Here is a 22,648-nt window from a genome sequence, read left to right as displayed (position 1 = left end):
AGGCCCTAGGTGACAGGCCTGTTCTCTCCTATAGACAACCTGCCAACCTTATGAGGATTCTCACTAGCAACCACAGGCTATACCACAACAATACTAATCCTGGAACTTTTCCTTGCAACAAGCCCCATTGCCAACTTTGTCCACATATCTATTCTGGAGATACCATCACTGGACCTAACCATGTTATTCACAGAATCATGGGCACACTCTCATGTTCCTCAACTAACATCATATATGCCATCATGTGCCAACAATGCCCACACACCATGTACATAGGACAGACTTCAAACACTCTTTGACAAAGAATGAATGAACACAAAAGAGACATCAAAAAACCCCTAATTCACAAACCTGTCAGCCAGCACTTTAATGGAGTGGACCATTCTGTTAGTGACCTGAAAGTCTATGTTTTACTGAAAAGGAATTTTAACAATCGTTTACAAAGGGAATGCTCAGAACTGTCATTTATATTCAAATTTGACACATTAATATGCGGTTTGAACCGGGACAGCAAATACCTGGCCCATTATAGGGACTCTTTTACATACTTTGTTTAATCTAACTCTTAATTCCCCCGCCGCCCCTCCACTCTTCTGATTTGCCTACCTTGATACCAACTTTTCTGATATGTCAACCTTGATAACAATTTTTGGACCTCTGTGCTTTACATTTTGAGTCTGTTCTGGTATGGCTATGATCTGACGAAGTGGGTCTGTCCCACAAAAGCTCATCACCTATAAATTATTTTGTTAGTCTTTAAAGTGCTACTGAACTGCTTTTTTGTTTTCATAAACCTATACATTTGTACATGTAACCTAAACCTATCCATGTTTACCACAGGATGTCCACAAACTTTTTACATATCCTCTAGAGGTTTCATTTTTTGTTGCTGGTGAATTTCTCATTGCAAATGAGACATAAAGGGAGGCCACAACCCTACTCTAGCCCCTCCAGGTCAGACTCCTCACTTGCACCCATATTCCCTCCTGGACCTTGCACCTGCTCCCGCATCCCAGTCCCTTGCCCCAGGTCTCAACCCTATCCTTCATCCAAATTCCTTCCCAGATCCCCCTGACTTCTGTATCCCAGTCCGCTACCCCGATATCCCTTCTGCACCCAACCTCCATCCCAGAACATGCTCCCCCTCCATTAATATCATGGAAGAGCGTATCCTTTGACCACTTACAAATTCTTCGTGTGCCTCCCTCATTAAAAATTATTGCTCGCCTCTGGACTATATCAAAGCCTCTCTCATCCCTTGTGGGTTCCGAGACTAGCTGCTCCAAGAAGCAGTCACAAGTTGTGTACAGAAACTATTTCTACATCCCATCTTCAGGTGACATGTTCCCAATTAGCACAGAGATTCTTGAAATCCCCATGTACTACTGAGGTTTCTATTTCTACAGCATCTCAAATCTCCCTGAGCATTTCACAGTCACCATCAACATCCCAGTCAGTACATCCCTAATGCTGTACTCTTATTATTCAAGCATGGAATTTTGATCCAGAGATGTTATAGTGCAGTTTGATTCCTTTAACATTTTTTATAATATTTGACTCTATGCTTTCTTTCACAGAGTGTCACTCAAAGTGAGGGGGGAGGGAGTGTTGCAAAATTATGATGTGAAATAATATACATCAAGTTTTATCAGTTCTATGATATCGGGATTTTTAAGCGCTCCAGCACACAGTTCAGGGAAAAAAATCCACAACTTCCCTTGGAATATTTTTGTACTTTTGTTACTAATGACATCTGTAATCTGAGATGCCTGCAGCTCAGAAAGAATGAGGGAAAACAGCACTAAGTTTATCTAGTGCATCTAACAGCATTTTTAGAGGAGCAAGAGGAGAGAAATATTTGGGAAAAAAATTAGTAAGACTGTAAAGACTACAGGACTTGGCAGGAGGACACAGGGGAAGGTTTAAGACCTAAAATAACTGCTAGCTTTTTATTTTCATCGATTCCATTTCAATTATTGCATCTTTTAATTCTGGAAGTGCTTTGCAAACACTCGCAAATCAACCAACCCTGTGAGTTAGCTAATTAATATCACAATTTTAACTATTTTACATTGAAGCAGAGATGAAGGGATAATTTCAGTGATTGAGGCAGGATAACAAACTCAAGAGCTCTTGGCTCCCAGCCATATGCTGAGATCACGCCATCAAGTCAGCTCATTCCCTGGGCTCTTAGGGTCAGATTATCACAGTGGACTCCTTAATTCCTAGATTAGATCAATTATTTGAAATGGGAGAAGCTGTGGTACATACACCTCAATTTCTACCCTGGACCCTTCTTAGCACTGTGGTTTAATCATAGCTAGTCTGTGAGCAGCTCAAAGGATTCCCACCACTTTAACCTCTACAGGGAGCTATAAATACATTTCTTTTCTCTTGACAAAGAAACTGAGCAGCAGCTCTCCAAAGAGATTCCAGCTTCACTGAACACAGAACGATCCTACTTTAGCTGGGAGACTGACTCAAAGCCTTTTCCAACTCTCTCTTTTTTGGATGCAATTTATACAACTGCTGCTCTGCACAAAGAGCAGGCAGGTAGGCACCCTTTCCTCCTAGAGCCCAAGTACACGCTCCAGCACCTTGGGTACAAATTCTGCCAGCTTGCTGAAAGAAGCCAGCGTTCATACCTATTCCCATGCAAGTATATGACCCTAGCCCAGTGGCTGGCAAGCAAAACAGCAAGAACAGCCATTTTTTTCCAGTTCAGTAAAAAACTCAATAATTCAATGCATGTGAATATGAGATGGTCCTCAATAAATGACGTCAAACCACATTTTTTGTGACCCCTATTTTAAGGACAGCGCACACAATGATTTGTGATGTGATACATGTTTACTGCAGGACGTTCACAGACTTCATATTCTCTAGAGGTTGCATTTTTTGTTGTTGGGGCATTTCTCATTGCAAATGAGACATAAAGGGAGCTCAGCTGAACTCATTATAAATGTGAAGGACTGGGTCCATTCCATTTGAAATTCTCTGTCTTCATCTTCAATTCTCCTCTTTTTTGAAGCCACTTTAACTATGCCAATTTTATTTCACATTTAATTTCAGTTTTCTTTCTTAAAATGCGTGTTGCCCTTCGCAGCAGGAATGCTGCACGCTTCCTTTTCAAACTCAAGACTTTATTAGCAACACAATCAAAAAAGCAGATGCAGTATCATCTACAATGCACTGCACATATCAAAGGGGGAGTTATCGAACATTTTGAGATAACATATTGCTTGTTGTTTAATAACAGAGAAAGCTGTGCTAGTCTATATACTATCAAAACAACATTTATCGAAAATAATCAGAAGGGTTTTTTGTTGCCTTTTTTTTTTTTTTTTAAACTTTGAAATTATGGCATTGGCAGTTACACAGAAGTTCTTAAATACCCCCTTGCCTTAGCCCATTCACTCTCCCATAGCTACATCCACGTTGCCCCAGGTACGTTACAAGTTCATTCTAAGGCAAAATTTCTGTGGTGCCCTGAGACTATGGCTGTTACTAATAGGGGAGCAAAGCTCACAGTGCAGCAGGGAGTTGCATGCAGTTTGCTGGTTCCACACCACTAAGAGAGAATCTCTGACACCACAGAAGTTACAAAACAAAAAGGCAGTAAAGTAGCACTTTAAAGACTAACAAAATAACTTATTAGGTGAGCTTTCATGAGACAGACCCCCTTCTTCAGTGGATCCGTCCCAAGAAAGCTCACCTAATAAATTATTTTGTTAGTCTTTTAAGTGCTACTTTACTGCTTTCTTGTTTTGATAGCATATAGACTAGTACGGCTTTCTCTCTGTTACTAATCAACACAGAAGCTACAGAGAAGTTAAATGTAACCAATTAGAACAACCTCACACTTGTTTAATTAAAGACTCTGGATGTCGGCTCCCCATCAGTGCTGCTAACTCTGAACAGTTTGAGAGCAATGTGTATGTGTCATTACAGGGACAGGGATTAGATCAGAGAGTGCCTCCTGCTGTGGAACCAATTGCCTGATTATGCTCTGTAAATGCTCTTCTGAGATGTGAGCTGTACAAGAATTCTGTGCACACTTCCGCTTGGAACACCAGGCTTTTGTTCAAAACGGCAACAGCAAATGCACGCTGTTAACGTGCCTTAAACGGCTCTCTCTGTCCCCTTACTGAATGCAGGGCTTAAACAGATGAGGCTTTCCTGCCAATGGCTGATGCTTTGCGCCAGCAAACGTGCTTCCATCCAAATCCCAATATCATACCACACACTCTTAACAAGATAACACAAAAATTACAGCACCTCCATCCATTTGTTTGGCAGCCAGTTAAGGGGCTGACAAACACTCCCTCCTCAGGAACGAGGCTGTCTTGCATTGGAGGTCTGGATTTTGAAATGCCATCAGCCTTTTCCTATGCATAATCCAGGAATCTCAACTGTTTGGATAATGTAATAGGCACCATGCTCTCTTCCCCTTTCCTAATCTCAGTGGTAAGAAGCAGGGTCAGTACGATAAGAATTAATTTTCTGTCCTGGACTTTCATGGGAGTCACTCTCTAGAATACAGCCACGGGAAAAGTCTTTTGCCACTGTTTGGATACAATTAGGAAGTTAAACAGACACCACTCCGCAGACAAGTGTCCACCAACATACCAGCATGGATCAAAAAGAGAGACACTAAAGGCACTGGGCACTACAGTCACTCCCATATTCTCTTTATCTGAACAGGACACACAATACCCAACAGCTTTCAAGCAGCGGTCCACTAGAGATGTACTACTGACTAGAGATTGAGAGCAACACCTAAAACAGGTCACTAAGCATCAATGACTATTCCACTTGCTTCTACTTACTCCATGAACTGCAGCACTTTGGGCTAAGCCTCACTATATTCAATAGCAAAAGCTACTTTACTATAGTTGTCAGGTTCCTTGGTGTTGCGGCTGCCCCCTGCAGAATGCTGAGTTCTACACAACTCAGATTTCTGAGAACACAGTAAGGCACAGGTCAGGCAGCCCAGGCAACCTAGCTCTGCTCTCTTTCAGCGATGCCTGAAAATGCCCAGTTAACTAACACACACAGTCATCTCTCTCTGCCAGCGCCACAGCTGCTGGAATGCAGAGGTGCTTCACCTTCTTTTATAGCCCATTTACCCTCACCCTCAGGGTTTCATGTAACATTATAAAAAGGACAAAAAAGAAAAAGCTTCCCACCCCCCACCCTCCCTGTGTTCCCCTGGAGCTGGCAGTCAGACTACCTTAATTCTCCTTTGCCTGATTTTTCAGAAGTCTGTTACTCAACTCAGCATTCTGCTAGGAGACACCCTACCACTAAGCAACCTCAACTCTGTTAATGCTGGTTTTGTCTACACTTAAAATGCTGCAACCACACAGCTGCACTGTGGCTGTTGTAGTGGTTCAGCAAAACAACTACCTGCATGTAAGGGAGGACTTCTCCTGTGTAGATACGTCAATGGGAAAATTCTGCCATTGACTCTGTGCTGCACACATCTGCTGGACAAGCTTGAGGTGCAGGGGATGGGATACTTTGGCAGAGCTAGAGGTGCCATGCCCCCTCAGCTGAGACCCCAGCCTCTTTTGCCTTCCCTACCATCCATGCCCCTTCCCTCACTGCAGCCCCGAAACCTGTCTTCCCAATTTGCCCACTCCTCGGCCCCCAATATCTCACTCATCCCAAGAATCTTTCATATACCCATTTTCCCCCCAAACAAACACTTTGATTATATCCTCGCAATATAAACAGTCACACATGACTCAAAAAACTGTAACTGGTGGGAGGTTGCTAGTTTACAGCTCCTTTTATCTGAGGTGGGGGTCTATGATTAACTTATCCTTAGCCATACTAATTTAAGGGTGAGCTCACAGCCATCAAGAAGTCTCTGGATCATCCAGTCACTAATACCTTTCAGTTTACCAGTAGCACAAGGTAACACAAGACAACCCTTTTTTTCGGTGGGGGGAGGCACCTGATTAAATTCAGAGGTGAAAAGTACCCCAAAAAGTTACTTGAGTAAAAGTACAGTGCGGGGGGGGGACGACACTTACATACAAGTTACTGGTCTGTCCCCGCACCCCGGAAAACTACTTGAGAAAAAGTACACACATACACACACCCCACTAGATTGTGCTCAAGTATCCAGAAGTGAAAGCAGGTACACTTTTACTTAAGAAACTTTTTGGGTACTTTCCCCACCTCTGGTTAAATATTACCTCAGATTTGAATCTTTGACAATAAACTGATGCCCTCATGAGGCACGCTGAATTTCAAAGCAGAATTACCATTCAGATTTTACAGCACTTAAAGAGTGAAGTTTAAAGCATACCTACATTTGCAGGAACTGAAGCCCTGTAGCTATGTTCAGTATTGGTGCATACACACTGTAAAATTTGACATTATCCCATAAACCACTCACACTTTGGGTCTCACAAAGATTTTGAGAGAGCCATGCACTACAGTAAACCCTCGATATACACGGCTTCAAGCGGCACATAACTCGCTTTAATTCACTGCAGCCCCTTCTCCCTGCCTTCTCCCAGCTGCATGTCTGTCAGCCTGACAACCACACTGCTGGGGGAATGCAGGGGGAGGCTTTTGGCTTGCCTAGCTGCCCCAGAAAATTTGCATGAAAATTGAGTTACACAGGGGTTGCAGGAACACAACCCCCACGAAACTCGAGGGTTTACTGCACATAGGGTAAAATCCAACAGCTTGAGACCAGTTTGGTCCCTAGCACTGCAAAAACACGCACCTAGAAACCTCTCAACCAACAGTTATGGGGTGAGGGGGCTTATACCTCCAGAATCCCTGGTATTAGTCCAAATGTGGGTCACTAAGCCTACTCTCCACGCTCCGGAGGCACACTGATATTCAAAGAAATCTGACAAAAGCATGTCAAATTTTAGTGCCTAAGGTGAACACTTAAACAGATATCAGGATGCAACCTTAAGTATAGCTCCCTCACCACTATAAATAGATATATTAGTGTGGCACAGCTGACATACAAGCTCATGCACTGACCACATAGGCTTGATTATACCTTGTTCTTCAACGACAGCCCATGTACCATGAATAGAGACCAGCCAAACCTGTCCTAACTTTCGGCATGCGCACACACACCTTTTCTCCCCTTGCTACTTCAGCTCTGGCCTCCACATAGATGGTAGCCACTGGCACATATAGGCCAAGAAAGAATTAAAAATTAGTATGCTAGCTAATTTCATGCTAATTGCCAATTGAGCTTTTGTTTTCTGCACCTGCTTCACACTAGGAGAGACTCTGCCAATCAAAGAACTTCGACACTGCTGTAAGAGACAGTTAATCAGCATCTCATTTCTTCAGCATATCAGCAGGAGCAGCTCTTTTTATTAGCATAATCAAGGACATTCAATTGACATGGTTATGCTCTGTCCTTTAACAACATCAGTAGCCCGACGTTGGTTGGGTCAGCAATTCAGTCAGCTGTAATTCCTCACCCTACTGGTAAAGCAAACAAAACAGAACAGAAGTGGCTATCTACCTGCCAACCAAAAAGGAAGAAGGCTCTGGACACTTTCCAAAGAAATCTGAGGTTGAGGAAGTGGCCCAGCTAAAGGAGAAGTATGGATTGTTATCAAGCCAGTGGAGGAAGTCTGGGTGTAACAGTTTTGGGAAACTGTCTAAATAAACTTGTGAATTCCTCATCTCCTGTCTGTTTATAAGCCCCTCTATGATCTCCCCAAAATTCAACTTTCCAAATACCAGTGTGTAGAGACTGCAGCTTTACATGTATAGTAGAACCCCGACTATGGGACCTAAATGGGACCACAGGATGGTCCCATTGGACGGAAATGTTGGACAATACAGAATATTAATGAAAAAATAAGTACAAATATCCATAAACTCTCTTTATTACTAATTCCAATGAACACACAATACATTCTTTCTTAAAATCGTCATGTTGGATAAAACGGAATGTTGCGTAATCGAGGGTTGGATAATCAGAGATCTCCTGTATACAGCAGCAGGAGTCAATTCAAAATCATTGCTGTTCTTAAAATCCTCAATAGATCTATTCATGCCTAACTTGGACGCCTTCTGCCCTACCTCTGGCTTGAGGAGGGATACACACACAAATTTAAGAAACTGAATTTAAATTTAAAAGAAATATCAAATAGGCTTGTTTTTAAAATTGTATTTAAAATTAAATTTGAAGTTGAAAGCCCATGTTAGGGCCCCAAATTTACTATATTAAAATAATTTAAATTATATGCAAAAATATTAAGCAGTATTTGTTTATGGCCAAGTTTTAAAGAAAGTCAAACCACGAACTGGTAGAAGTCACTGGAGCTAAGCACCTAGAAGTAGTTTGTTGAAGTGCTAAATCAGCTGTTGATAGTAGCCATTTCTCTAGTGCAGACAGAATATTTTCTTCGTTTCAGTTTCTTCCACTAGCTCAATGACTAGCCCATTCAAAGATAAGAAACCAAGTGGGAATTAAAAGAGCAAGAAAGCTTGTTTCCTCTTCCAACCTATGTACAAAAACTAAGTGTGAGATATACTAGTTCTAAACTCTCGAAGGACATAGCAACCAAAAAAAAAAATTCAGTTGGATTTGATTAATTAATTACAGCAAATACTTCCTTTATTAAATCAGGTAGTTTTAAATGTAGTTTTGGCAAGTTTTTGGATAAAAGTTCTCCTCCTTACGTACTTAGTTCACTTAAGGTAGTTTTATTTAATAAAATGAAATGTTTTCCATGTGCACTTTTAATTAAATATCCATCCAAAGAGATTGACACAAACCACAAGTTAAAAAAAAATCAGGTAAACAAGAAATGGATCATACATTTTTAACTTAATACAAAAGTAAATATTAAGAACCTGAATAAATAAGTATACACACTATCAGAGAGGTAGCCGTGTTAGTCTGGATCTTCAAAAACAACAATAAGTCCTGTGGCGCCTTATAGACGAACAGATATCTTGGAGCATAAGCTTTTGTGGGCAAAGACCCACCTTGTCAGATGCATCTGTGGAGCCCATTATATCTGAGCAGGAAAGATCTGAGATGCATCTGACAAAGCGGGTCTTTGCCCACGAAAGCTTATGCTCCAGGATATCTGTTCGTCTATAAGGTGCCACAGGACTTCTTGTTGTTTATGCACACTATGTATTTGCTTAAATAAATGTGCATCCCCCGATCAGTAAAAAGAAGCTCCAAGTTTAGTATAAAGGCTCTATTAGTGGGCAAACAAAAAGCCATTTAATTGTTACCAACCAAAGAGAATCAGCCTCTCTTTAGGCAAATCACTGAAGTACAAATGCAAAACACAATTACAACTGATCCTTTAACTCAAAATTTCAGGCTCACGGATTTAAACCACAATTAAAATTTGCAATTTAAAAACAGAATTCAATCCACTAAGCTCTGGTCTTTGCACAAGCTCACTACCATTAGATTCTTTGGCTATAGACCATATTGTCTAAACCAGCTTCCTTGTCTCTCCACTTCAAATCTTGGCTCAAAGCATCTTTTCTTCTTCTCCCACTTCTTAATCTTCCTCCTTTTATATTTAACTCCATACTCTTAATATGCATGGAATTGTCTTATTTTGTAACATATCTTTCATACACGAAATATTTACACCTTCGCTAAATGGTGCCACTGAGTCAGAGCAGAAGAGCCAGAATAAATGTGAAGAAACTGGCAAGAAAAGCACAGATCTCTCAATGGTGGCCCACACTGGCAAGAGGAATTTCAGACCCCAACAAAGGGCCCAAAATGTCTCCCTCTCCCCTCCCCACACACACACTTGCTGTACACAGCAGGGCATAAACTATGCTATGAGCAAACCTATATGCAATTGGCGGGGGTGATGGGTGAGCAAGGGAGGGGATGTGATATGGCTTGGGGGGGAAATAGTATCTTTAGACTGGGTCTAAAATGGATGGAGCTGAGAGTCAATCCATCCTCATACCTGCACCCTTCCAGATTTTGGGCATGCATTGGCTACCTTACCTTCAGCTCCAATAGACACCAACTTCACTCCCTTGCTAGCGATGAAATCCAGGGCCTTGTTCACATTGGAGATTTTGTGCACTCGCATTTTGCCTCTTTCAGGCTTAGCCAGACGTTCACCTAGCCAGAAAGGGGGGGAAAAAAATTTCAAACACAAATTCAAAATTGCTCCATTCCACTCTTCCCACAAATAGCACAACCAGGCATGTCTTATAAATAAAAGACGACCCCAACGAGTGATCCAAGTCATGTATGTTCTCGCCCTCAATGGTGAAGATACAGCATACCATCTGGTCACTTCACGGGAATTCTAACTTCCCCCAACAGAACACCAGCGAGTACAAAGAGGACTGTTCAAGACCCTGGCTGAGGACAGAAGAGTATTGCCCCTGCCCCCCGTCCCCCCAGCAGTTATGGGCTAGGCCACTCCCTATAACCTTTAGGGCATGCTCTCTGGGAACCTATTAGCCACAAGTTACAGTACTTGGTCTGTGCTTCCCTGTGTTCCAGGCCTGGATCTGAGCTCTGAGAAGGACAGGGCAATCTCTTAAGAAAATTCTCTGCTGCAGAAGGTACTACTACCAAAGTTCAGACGAGCCCGAGCCTGGCCTTTTTAAAGACATGTTGTGAGACTCATCTTTCCGCAGGCCCTGAGCGCCCAGGTGCTGAATCATCATGACTGCATATACCAAGAAGGAAAAAAAATAAAAATATGGAAATCATGGATTTCTCTTCTGTGAGCAGCCTTGTTACTGAATAAGCTGAAAGTGCTGTGTGGCAGAGGTGGGCTTGGCAGAATGTGATTTTATTTTGTAATTTAGATCTAAATGTCTATCTCTACTGATTCTTCTCTTCTGTTTTTGGCTATTTTTATTTTTACAGTCCTGCAGAGTAGCACTGGGGTTGGGATTAGAGCAGTGCCGACAGCCGGGCTTGGGAGAGGGTACCTCTGTGGCTGAGAGGACTGAGACCTGAGGGCTCAAGGTGTGGGGAAGATTGTGGTCACCCTGGCCCAGCAAAGCAGAGACCTGTGGCAGGCCTGTCAGTAGGAGGATGAGCCCCCAGCTGTCTCGGTGTTGAACGATTCCTCCCTGGGGACAGCTTGGGCACTTGAACAAGTAGGGCCATGCAGCAGAGCTGAAGAAGGCCCCTGCATGGGTGCAATGCTGAATCCCTGCAAGTAAAAAGGGCAGGGAAGGCTGGGTCCCGGCTGGGCACAGCACAGAGATGTGGCTGCAAAGAGGACCAGGCTCCAGTTGTGGGGAATGTCACCAGTCTGCTGAATGGCTCCCACCTGGGCATGTTCATCAGCAGGCCAGGGACTCTCCTCCTCCTCCTCACAGTGCTGTCAGGAGAGGAGGGAGTGGGGCAAGAGTTTCTGCTCCAAGGGACTGCAGCCTTCCTAGTACCTTGAGGTTGCAGCATTCTGCCACCAATGGCCACACCCAGTCACTCGCCAGCTGGGGGCCTCTGAGCTGCCCCTGTGCAGAGACTGTTCAGCAGGAGGCTGGCCTTCCTCTGTACCTGGAGGTTCATCCTCCGCCTGCCAGTCCTGCAGTGGTCTCTTGCTACGCCCCATCAGGATCACAGCTGCCTCCTTCCCCCACCACCACTGCCCGTGACTTGTGCCTGCAAGGATTGGATGTCACCAGCACTGATGCAGAATAGGGAGCCCCAGCAGCTCTGCTGTCACAACCCCTTGATCCTGTGACAGCAGGGCTGGTTGGGGATCCCTCTGTTGCCCAAGATGCCTGGTCCCCAGAGACTGACTTCAAACATCTGATTTTTTTTTTTTTTGGCCAGTTCTAGCTTGTCAATTAAAATCCAGGTTTACTAATGAAAATCAAATCCTTTCAAACCTACGTTTGGGGAAACTTCCTGGGATGTCTTTGGGAGGTCATACTGTAGGAAATGTATGACTGGTTTATGTACCGCCACGGCCCAGGGATTGTATGTGCTCCACAGGACATGGGTGAACACAGACAATCAAGAAATAAAACAAGTGAGGGATGATCAAGGCAAATCACTCTGGTTACAACACCGGTAGAGAGATGCTGTCTCCTGGGAAGCTTGCTTATTCTGGCTCAAAGTGAATTTTCTAGAGACCAACAGACAAAGGAAGGACTTTTGGACAAACAGCCTGAGGTTGAACTGACCTCAGCCTGTCGTTCTGGTTCCGCATCTAAGACGGATATGAATTTGTAACAATGGGGAAAACCAAGCTGTGGGTTTTGGAGAACTGAAATACAGCAGAGCCCAAGGCTGAAGGTCAGGTTGGCCTCTGGTAAGATTTTTAGCAAGCAAGTAGGTTGTGCGATATGTATTTTTCTCCAATGCTTAAGAATAAGAGTGCTTGCTTAGAAGGAGCTATGTGGTAACTTGTAAATGGTAGAAATGCATTGCTTTCTCTCCAAGGGCTGTGAACAAAGCATTGTCCTTGGCCTACAGTCTATTCTAGATCATGTTGCTACACTCTGAAAGGCCTTAAGTGAAAGGCCTGTTCTCTCCTATAAACAACCTCCTAACCTAATGAAGATTCTCACTAACAACCACAGGCTACACCACAGTAATACTAATCCTTGAACTTTTTCTTGCAACAAACGCCATTGCCAACCTTGTCCACATATTTATTCTGGGGATACCATCACCGGACCTAACCACGTTAATTACAAGATCAGAGGCTCGTTCTCCTGTGCCTCGACCAATGTTATATATGTCATCATGAGCCAGCAATGCCCCTCTACAATGTATATTGGACAAACAAGGCAAATGCTTCGCCAAAGAATGAATGGACACAGAGCAGACATCAGGAATTTCAATGCACATAAGCCTGTCAGTGAGCATTTCAATGGAGTGGGCCATCGGGTTAAAGACCTGAGAATATGCACCCTACAACAAAGAGACTTTAAAAGCAGATTACGTGGGGAGATTTGTGAACTGGAGTTCATACTCAAATTTGACACATTAACACTTGGTATGAACAATGATAGCAATTATCTCACACATTACAAGGACTTGAGAACAACAAGAAGTCTTGTGGCACCTTATAGACTAACAGATATTTTGGAGCATAAGCTTTCGTGGGCAAAGACCCGCTTCATCAGATGCATGAGTGCGGGGGGTGGTTTCAGAGGGGTATTTAAAGAATGGGGTCCCAGAAAAAGGGAGGGCCAGAGCTGACAAGGTCTATTCAGCAAGGTGAGAATGGCCCATTATCAACAGTAGTTATCAAAAGAGGAAAAAAACAAGTCAGATCGGACAGGGGGATATGAGCCATTGTCAGAGTCTAATGGGGAGATCTTAACACCCTACTATCGATAATGGGCCATTTCCACCTTGCTGAATAGACTTTGTCAGCTCTGGCCTTCCCTTTTTCTGGGACCCCATTCTTTAAATACCCCTCTGAAACCACCCCTCCCGCCCCACTCCATGCATCTGATGAAGCGGGTCTTTGCCCACGAAAGCTTATGCTCCAAAATATCTGTTAGTCTATAAGGTGCCACAAGACTTCTTGTTGTTCTCGAAGCTACAGACTAACACGGCTACCTCTCCGATTACAAGGACTGTTTACCTCCCTTTGATGTTCGTAATTATCTCAGGCAAGACACTTAACATCCCCCACCCCTCACTCCCTCCTTCAGTTCTGTGTGTTTCATTTGTCAGTTTTTATTGCAATTTTTTAGCCCTCTGGGCTATATACGGAGTCTGGACAGGAAATTCTATAGATCTGAAAAAGTGGGTGTGTCCCACGAAACCTCATCACCTAATAAATCATTGTGTTAGTCTTTGAAGTGCTTTATGACTGCTGGTTTGTTTTGTTAGAATACAGACTAACACAGCGACCTCTGTTTCTAGAAAGAGTGTGGCTTGCCAGGGCTGTATCAGTGTAAGGCATGCAGCTGTGCAGCCAGTCAGAAGGAACTGAGGGACAAGTCTCTGCTCAAGAGACATGACTGCTGGGAGCTAGAAGCCTCAAGTGAGTGTCCTTGGTGGACTAGACTGGGAGATACAACGGCTCCGCTACTGGGATATAATGTGCATTGTGCTTTTAATGGCATGTAATGATGCTCTGATATCACAGTGGTGGACACTATAAATGTTTATTATAATATGGAGAAAACTAAGTGTGATGGAGGCTCATCTGGCCTTTGAGGTTCCCTGCTGGGGGCCTCCCAGTTCTACTGCCCCTACACCAAGAAGCAGCAAGCTGAGAGAAAAAGAGCCATAAAGGTGGGTCCTCTAAGCTTTCCCAGCCTAGAAAGATCTCTCTGAGGGTGCAGTTTCACAAACCATGCAGGCCTGGTACTCCAAGGACTGGAGGGGGGGTAGATCAACAGCCAGGTAGGGCTCCACTGGGCTACTTGCAACGAATTGTCTGTGCTTAGCACTTCAGCACCTCTCCACCCACAGGAACCTGAGGTGCAACCAGACTTTGCTTTCTGGATTCATTTTGCATAGCTGGGTTTGCAGTGAAAGAACAAACCTAAGAACCTCAATCCTGAGATAAGGGTGCAGTTAAAGGATCAGGGAGAAGGAGACCCAGGGAAAAGGAAGTAATGAACTGAATCAAGCTATACAGAGCGGCTGTTTATAGAAAACTGAGTGGGAAACCACAGTAGCATGGGGGCCCAGGTTCCCCTTCTGGGCACAGTTAAAGTGTCAAAGCCAAAAAGGGGTGGAGTTTATCTGGGAGCCTGAACAAAGGGCTGAATTTATGGGATACAGAATAGTGGCTGACATGGGCAAACAGATTATTTATGGGACTCCAGTACTTTGGAAAGGGATTTTTTTGATTTTAACTTGGCTGGAGGGGCAAACCTCTGAAGACTCAGCAAGACTGGCTGGAAGCCTGCAGGTGGCTCCCAGGACAAGAGGATTACAATCCTTCACCTAGCTGCAAAGAGGTGTCTCAGCTGTTTGACAAGAGCAAGTGAGTAACTTCTTCTTGCATAGGGCTGGATCTCACAGCAAATGTCAGCTTCCAAACTGAGCACAGCTTGGAACATACTCTCGAACAATCACTGGAACATGTTTCTTTTGAAGTAGTTTGTTTCGATGTACTTATGGCCCTTTTGATTGGTTTCCTGTGAATAGTCACACGAGCCAGTTTAACTGGCTTCACAGAAAACAAAAAGCTTACACATGTACTTTGAAGCTAAATTTTAGTACATCTTCTATAAGCCTTCACACTGGAAACCTTATGAGATAGGTACATGTCACCAGGCGCTAAGGCACAACTATCCAAATGTCAAGAGAGCCACAGAGTTCAAAAATTCTAAGAGGTTTTGCATCAGAACGAGTTTAAGCAAGTTACAGAACATCGACAAAGAGATAAAACAGACAAATTTGGTTAAGTTATTTGTTAGTACTACAGGTTGGACCTCCCATGTCTAGCACCCCTAGGACCTCACCGGTCCTGACTAAGCGGATTTGCCGGATCAAGGAAGGCCCCCAGCCATGGGCCCCCCCAGCCTGCCCCTGCCCCATTTCCAGCCCCAGCAAGCCCTCTTCTGCCAGCCACGGCCTTGATGTTTCCTGCTGCAGCTCATTGTCGCTGGCCCTGCCTCTTGGTCTTGCCACTATGGTGCCAGCCCCACTGCTGCTGGCTCCTGCCCCAGCAAGACTGCTGAGACCTGCCAGACCACAGAGGTTGCCAGATCAGAGGATTCCAGTTTTTAGAGGTACAACCTGCAGTGGTTATTCACTGAATTTCTCAATCCAAAATCCACTGCTAAGGCCCCGTCCTACACCATTGTACTGAATGGGAGCAGGATCAGACTCAATGGCACTTGGCTTAACAGGGAAGGAGAGCAGATGACACCCCCCCATCCCCTGGGGGGGAGGGCTAGGCATGCACGCGACCATGGAGAGATGTTAAGGGGGTGGAGCTGGGCGCACGTCTGCATGCAAATGGAGTGTGACACACTCAGGCCTTGTCCACATTAGTGGTATAAACCAGCTCCCGGTGCTGTAACTCCCAAAGTGTCCACACTGGCAAGGCACGAATTCAGCACCTGCTGTGCTCTAGGTGGTGAGCAGTTTTCTGTGCAGTGACTACAACACGGACCAGAGTTCCAGTGTGGACACTTCCATTATTCACTGAGTTGCAGTTGGCCTCCATAAAATGTCCCATAACCCCTCCTGGGCCACTCTGCTCATGGGTGTGTTCTCATCTGGCTGCCCTGTAGGCATGCGCATATCCCCTTTCAGAGCTCCCTTTCGGCGCTGGCACACAGAGGAGACCACTCCGGTGGAATGCTCATGCTGCTGAACAAAGGCAGGCATCTGAGAGAGAGAGAGACTGCAATGCAGAGAGCCAGGGGAGGCTGACGTCGGCCCCTGCCGCAGGACAGGTTCCTGCTCCTGTCTGCACTTACAAGACAGCATGCCGACACACTCCAAAACGCCACCCTGCGCACGCTGCCGCACTCCCCCCAGCCCCCAAACTTCACCTGAAAGCAGCAGTCGGTGTCACAGGAAGCCCACGGAGCAATGGGACTGAGAAACCTGCATTACGGGATGCTGCCTGCCCCACGTGGCATGGCAAGCCCTTCCCAAAGCCCCGTGTGGCCAGGTGCACAGTGCGACAGCTACCACAATGCCCTGCTCTCTGCCATGTTGCAAGAGCTGCCAATGCGCCTGTGCTCCACGGCCACAAAGAAGCACAGTTTGGACACTCAACAATTTCCCTGCAGCGCTCTGTGTAGCTGTCAGCTCTGTACCTCTGCCAGTGTAGATAAACCCTCTGTCCCGCTTGTGACTGTTGCTGAATCCTGGACTTGGAGGTGTAGGGTTGCGTGAAGCAGACTCCGTCCATGAGGCAGAGCAGAAACGTAACAAACAAACAGGCAGGGTGCTAACATCTGTTAATTGTTCCCATTCTTAGTCAATTAAAGCTCTTTTTACCTTGCCAGAGTGGCGTACTGCAGCCTCACTACAAGAGACAGTAATGGAATACTTGGCTAGGAAGGTCTATGTTGCTTTCTCACTTTTTTTTTTTTTCACCTGTGCCAGAGAGGCACAATGGGGTTAGATAACAATTGCCAAAACCCACAGTGTCCCATATGCTTCCCCCCCGACCCCCACGGTGCGGCGAAATCCAGCTCCGTAGAGCCGCACACGTGGAGCGCCCTCCACGCACACACCCCACTACTTGATGGGACAAGCGCATGGTGGTAGCCGCAGCGGCTCCTCCTGTAGCTGCGGTTTGTGGTGCAGCCCCAGGCATGGTGGCGGCTCCATTGGCTTTGGTGAGTCACTGGCACTTTGTGCTGGGGCGCGTGCAGGGTGGGTGCATCTGGCTTGAGTGGAGTGTGCCTGGTGGCTGTGGTGATCCTTAAATTTCTATTGGACACCACGGGTCAAAAACCGTATGACTTTCTCGCGTGCAGGTTTGAGCAATCTGAGCAATTTAAAAGCATCATTTTACTTTACAGAACACCAAACACCATCATCGACATGAAGCAACTCAAAATAAAATCCTGGATTATAACAGGGTCTTGGTTATCAGGCATTTGAAACTTACATGTGTTGAAAAGTCTGAGGGGCAGCCAGGTTAGTCTATAACTTCACAAATAATAAGCAGCCTTGTGGCATGTTAGAGATTAACAAAGCGATTAGGTCATGAGCTTTTGCGGTTTTACTCATGAAAGCTCATGACCTAGTAAATTTGTTATTCTCTAAGGCGCCACAGGACTGTTTACTCTTGTGTTAAGTAAATGCTGAACAGTTACTGTTTTCTTTTTTCTGATTTTGGTAATTTATTAAATTACCAAAATAAATGCATTATTGACTGCATTATTTTGATAAATGAAACTTGCAGCACTGTGTCTTTTGGAAGCAGAGTTTTGCATTTTTTGGTGCAGAATTGCCCCAGGAGTAGTGTGTGTACCCCTGAGGATATACAGAGGTCTTCTAGGACAGTTTCTCAACAAGGGGTATGTGTAACCTTGGGGGTACATGGATGTCTTCCAAGGGGTACATTAACATATCTAGATATTTGTCTAGTTTTACAACAGGCTACATAAAAACACTAATAAAGTCAGTACAATCTAAAAGTTTGTTCAGACAATGACTTGTTTCTACTGCGTCATATGCTTATGCTGAAATGTGAGTACAATATTTCTATTCCAATTCATTTGATAAGATGATGGTGGAAAGTCTACAAGTTTTCAGGAGTAGTGATATTTTTGCATGTTTTTGTCAGTAAGTAGCTTTTAAGTGAGGTGTGACTTGGTGGTATGCAAAACAAATCTGACTGCTTTAAAGGGCACAGTAGTTAATCTGGAAATCTTGAAAGGCACTTGTTTCAACACCTCAGATTACTTTAGGACTACGTTTCTCAACCAGCAGTACGCGTAACCTTAGGGGTACATGAGAGAAGTCTGGGAGTACTTATTTTTTTAAAATGGGTACTTTATAAAAAAACATTGAGAAGCACTGTTCTAGGATGTATCACAACTCATCTAAATATCTTCCTAGTTTTACAACCAGCTACATTAAAAGCAGTAACGGAGTCAGTATACACTAAAATTTCATACAATCCTTGTCTATTCTGTTTATACACATACACACACACTGTAGATGGAAAAGTACAATATTTACATTCCATTTGATGATATAATTATACAGTAAAAATGAGAAAAGTCAACAAGTTTTCAGTAATAGTGCACTGTGACATTTTTGTATTTTTATATCTGATTTTGTAACCAAGTATGTTTAAGTGAGCTGAAATTTGTGATACACAAAAATCAGACTCCTGAAAGGGGTGCACTAGTCTGGAAGGTTGAGAGCGTATGAAGTACATGATGCTCTGTGCTGCCTTCTTTCTGCATTTCTCTAAGTTTGCATGAGAGTCACTGTAAACAAAACTGAAGCTGGCTTCAATCAGTTTCAGCGTGAGGTTCTGAGTGTTTTAGACATTACAGCAGAATATTCGTTTAACACTAGCTTTGCAGTGGAAAAAAAAATTTAAAAAGTGAGGCCTTTCCATTAGACTAGAATATAAATTTTTTAAAAATTCGATTTGCAGCAAAGAGTCAACACTCTTCCTATAAAACTCTGTCACTGTTCCTATAAATCTTTTTCCAAATAAGTTATTAAAGCTAAAACATGAGAACTGGTGGGTGTGGTTTTTTTTTTTTTTGGATTTCTGTTTGCATTGCTGCTTTACTTTTCTGTACTGCTCGAAGCCAATTAAAATAATGCAATCACTTCCACTTTCTGGTTCCCATGTACTGGCCCATGTCTGTAGCTTAGGGGCCAAAGAATACAAGGAACGGCTGGCTTCAAAGCTGCTTAGAATGGAATTTGTTTAATAAGATATTGGTCAGCTGCTTTGTGAGAGGTAGGGAATAAAAGCTGTTTTACAGGAACTAACTGTTAAGTCCAGTTTCTTTGGCCTTACAGCATCCAATTCTAAAGGCGAATGACAAGCAAGAGGGTTGTTGGTGAAAGGAATGGATGAGGTAGGAAATATACGCATGCATAGTAGCACAGCTGTTTTTCAAGGCAAACCTTGTAATAGGTTTAGATGATCACCTCCTAACATAAAAGTCAAAGAAAGGGACTTTCCTGTGGAAATCTTAGCATATTGTTCTGCATCTGACAGGAACCATACCCTTCTGCTCCCTTTGCACTCCATTTTAGTGGCGCCATGGCAGGCAAGGGCAAACACACAGACACTCTGTCTCACCACAGCATCCCCTTTCTGTGTCAGGAAGCTGGGCCATCAAGGATTCTCATGACCCTATAGACAGTTCTGACAGAGGTGACCACAAGGCCTTTTTCTGTAGCCATACTGGAAGGTCTAAAGCCTGGTCTACACTGGGATCAAAGTCGATTCCAGAGACGCAATTCCAGCCACACTACTAGCATACCTAGAATTGACATATCAGGATCAACTGTCTTCCCTGGCCTAGATCAGGAATCTTCAGGCTCACGCTGACGTCCCTTACTCCATGCGTCAGCTGGAGCACGAGGATCGATGGCCAAGCCCAGAGAGACTGATTTGGCCATGTCTTCACACACACGGCAAAAAATCGATCCCCAGATGATCAATCGCAGTGGGGTGCCAACTCTCCCGTAAGTATAAACGTACACAAAGACTGTCGTCTGCAGCCTGACTGAAAGAGCAGCCGCCACTAGCTGAAAAGTAGGAAGTCACATCCTTGCATTCCATCTAAATTACATTAAAATCTTTTGTGGTATCAGGATGTTTTTAGAAGGCTACTTTGTCCTAATGGCCTAAATATCACCAGATAAAGAAACAGATCAAGATGATTAAAGAAAACTTAGTTTGATAGCATTTCATCTGGCAAGAAAGTACTTAATACTCATTCCTTGTCTCTCATTATGGTCCTGGTTTGCGTGATCTGTGCCTGGTTTTTAACAGTTTCTATCTGTTGTATAATTAACTCTGTGAGGTGTAAATCAACTAAAGTGGTGGGATATAATTGGTTAGGGAATTATGTTATGTTAGGACATAGTAAAATAATGGATTACGGTCTAGCTAAGCAGGACTTAATTTTCACTACACAAACTGGGGTCCAAGAAGGAGACCAGAAAGGGAAAAGAAGGAACACAAACGGTAAGGAGGAAAGACATGGGTCAGGGACTCACCTTCAAGACACAGCCTAAGATCAGAGCTGCCAAGAATCATCGGCACGACTGTGATGTGCAACAACCAGAATCTAGATGAGATTGAGCTTGCTGGGTCAACAGGGGAAGTTACCTGCCTTGATTAGGATTGGTGAGCACGGCCCTCTAGGCTTAGCATGTGTATTCTGCTTGCCTGGTAATGGTTAATAAATAGAGAGTAAGGAGGTAACTGGATAAGAACCTTTCACTGGTAAAGGGTTCTGCAAGCCCACAGGAAAATATACCTTGAGCCCTAAGAATCAGGTAAAGCTGTGTGCCCCTACAGTGTGGGGGTGACAGAATTTTGTGCAGGTAACAAACAGATGTCCCCATTTTATAAGGAAAGTCCCAATATAGGTGCATGTTTCTCCTCACCCCACGCCCCGCCTGATTTTTCACACTTGCTGTCTGGTCTCCCTAATCCTCACTATCGTACGGATAAACTCAGATCTGCTCATGGGCCTCGGCAGAGCTGCCCTGGCCCATTATCGCCGCGCTGAGCCTGCTGGCTTGTTAGTGGGGCACCTTCTCCCTGGGGGCTCAAAGGAAAGGATCTAGCTAGAGGAAGGCATAGGAACCAAGTTCACACTCTGGCCAGCAGAGATCTTCCCCACCCCCAGAGGGTATACCTGGAAAGGAAGGACATGGAGGAGGTCAGAGGCGGCTCTGGAAAGAGCCATAGCTGTAAAAGAAGAGGGACAGTTGGCTGGAGGCAATAGCCTGGATACTGAAAACAGAAGGCTGTGAGCCAGACAGACCACCCAGTTCTCAGAGAACTAGGAGTAACTACAGCAGGAATACGAAGGGCATCAGCCTACATGCCGTATAGTGTGGAGGTGGCTCCCAGACAATGAAGCCACACCATGTGTGCCCCTCTGTTGTATTACTCCTAGGAGCTGGGATAGTCTCTTGTTCTACCTGCGCCTGTGTATCCGAACCTTTCAGTGCCTGGCGGTCCTAGTGAAAGAACCTCCCTTACTCAAAAAGCACAAGCGTTCCTAGGAACTTTCGAGAGCCGGAACCTGTGGAGCACAGCGCTTGGAGAACACGCCGTGTGCGCCACACCAAGCTCACCACCCTACTTTCAAAGTACATCGACCCTGCAGTTCGGAGCATGCTTCCCAGCCTGGGTAGACAGACAGGCTACATCTGCCAGCTCGAAGCAGGCAACCTATGGCTTGAGAGCCAAATGGGGCTCGGTATGGAACCCAACATGGCTCTTTTGTCATTCCCAAAACATGCACAACAGTTTAAATTAAAATGAAAAAAAAAAGTGAAAGTTTAAAAATGCAAATGTCAAGGTGGTCTTTTTTTTTTTTTTTTTTTTTTTTTGTCTACTTCATCTTTAACCAGAGGTAGAGTTAGGAGGTGCACCCCTGGCTGAGGCATGCTACTCAGCACAGGTGTAGCGTTGCATTCTGCAGGGACTGCTGCCGAGGGTGCACTGAGCATGCTCACGCAGAACTCTCCTAAAGAACCTGGGTCAGGGTCCCCCTGCTTGTCCTCTACCCCCACACACCCCCAGCCCTGTCTGCCTCACTCCCCACAGGCTACAGCACTGACTCCCTCTCTCCTCCACCCACATACACGCCCTGCTCTTGCCTCCCCGCACCAACCCTCTGCCCTGAGCCTCTTGCACTCCACACGACACCTACATTTCCAACACGTTCTGTCGTATCACAGATTTCCCCTTCCCCCACAGCCCTGAAGCCCTCTCCCCCACGTGGAGGGTTGGGTGCGTGATATGACAGCACCCGTAAGAAATGTAAGTACCCCAGCCTTTAACTGCTCATGTAACAATCATCCATCCTCTCCACTCCTTGGGAGTCATGCGTATCTCTCTTTATTTGACTAGTTGAGAAATCTTTCCATCATCTATGATCGTGAGCTCTGTGACCCCTAGCAACATAAAAAGGCAAAGAGAAAGATCTGACAAGTACTGAAATTTTCAATAGGAGGAGTGGACAGACTCGTAAGAAACTGTGGATACTTCTGGATCTCCACATTGTCTCGTCT

At 44.6% G+C, this 22,648-nt stretch overlaps 1 protein-coding gene across 6 annotated transcripts in view; it reads right to left on the bottom strand.

Annotated features, from left to right (window-relative positions):
• Positions 1 to 22,648, bottom strand: part of ACTN1 (actinin alpha 1) — a 128,916-nt gene that overhangs the window by 46,282 nt on the left and 59,986 nt on the right. For all 6 annotated transcript variants that reach the window (XM_074997198.1, XM_074997199.1, XM_074997196.1 and 3 more), the window contains exon 3: positions 9,995 to 10,114. In XM_074997198.1, coding sequence (XP_074853299.1) covers positions 9,995 to 10,114 — 120 coding nt within the window. The remainder of the gene's footprint in view (positions 1 to 9,994; positions 10,115 to 22,648) is intronic.

This window comes from Carettochelys insculpta, chromosome 6, assembly GCF_033958435.1.
Source record: "Carettochelys insculpta isolate YL-2023 chromosome 6, ASM3395843v1, whole genome shotgun sequence".
In the NCBI taxonomy this organism is placed as follows: Eukaryota; Metazoa; Chordata; order Testudines; family Carettochelyidae; genus Carettochelys; species Carettochelys insculpta.
Note: the sequence above shows the minus strand (reverse complement) of the source record. Positions and strands in the feature narration are given on the sequence as shown.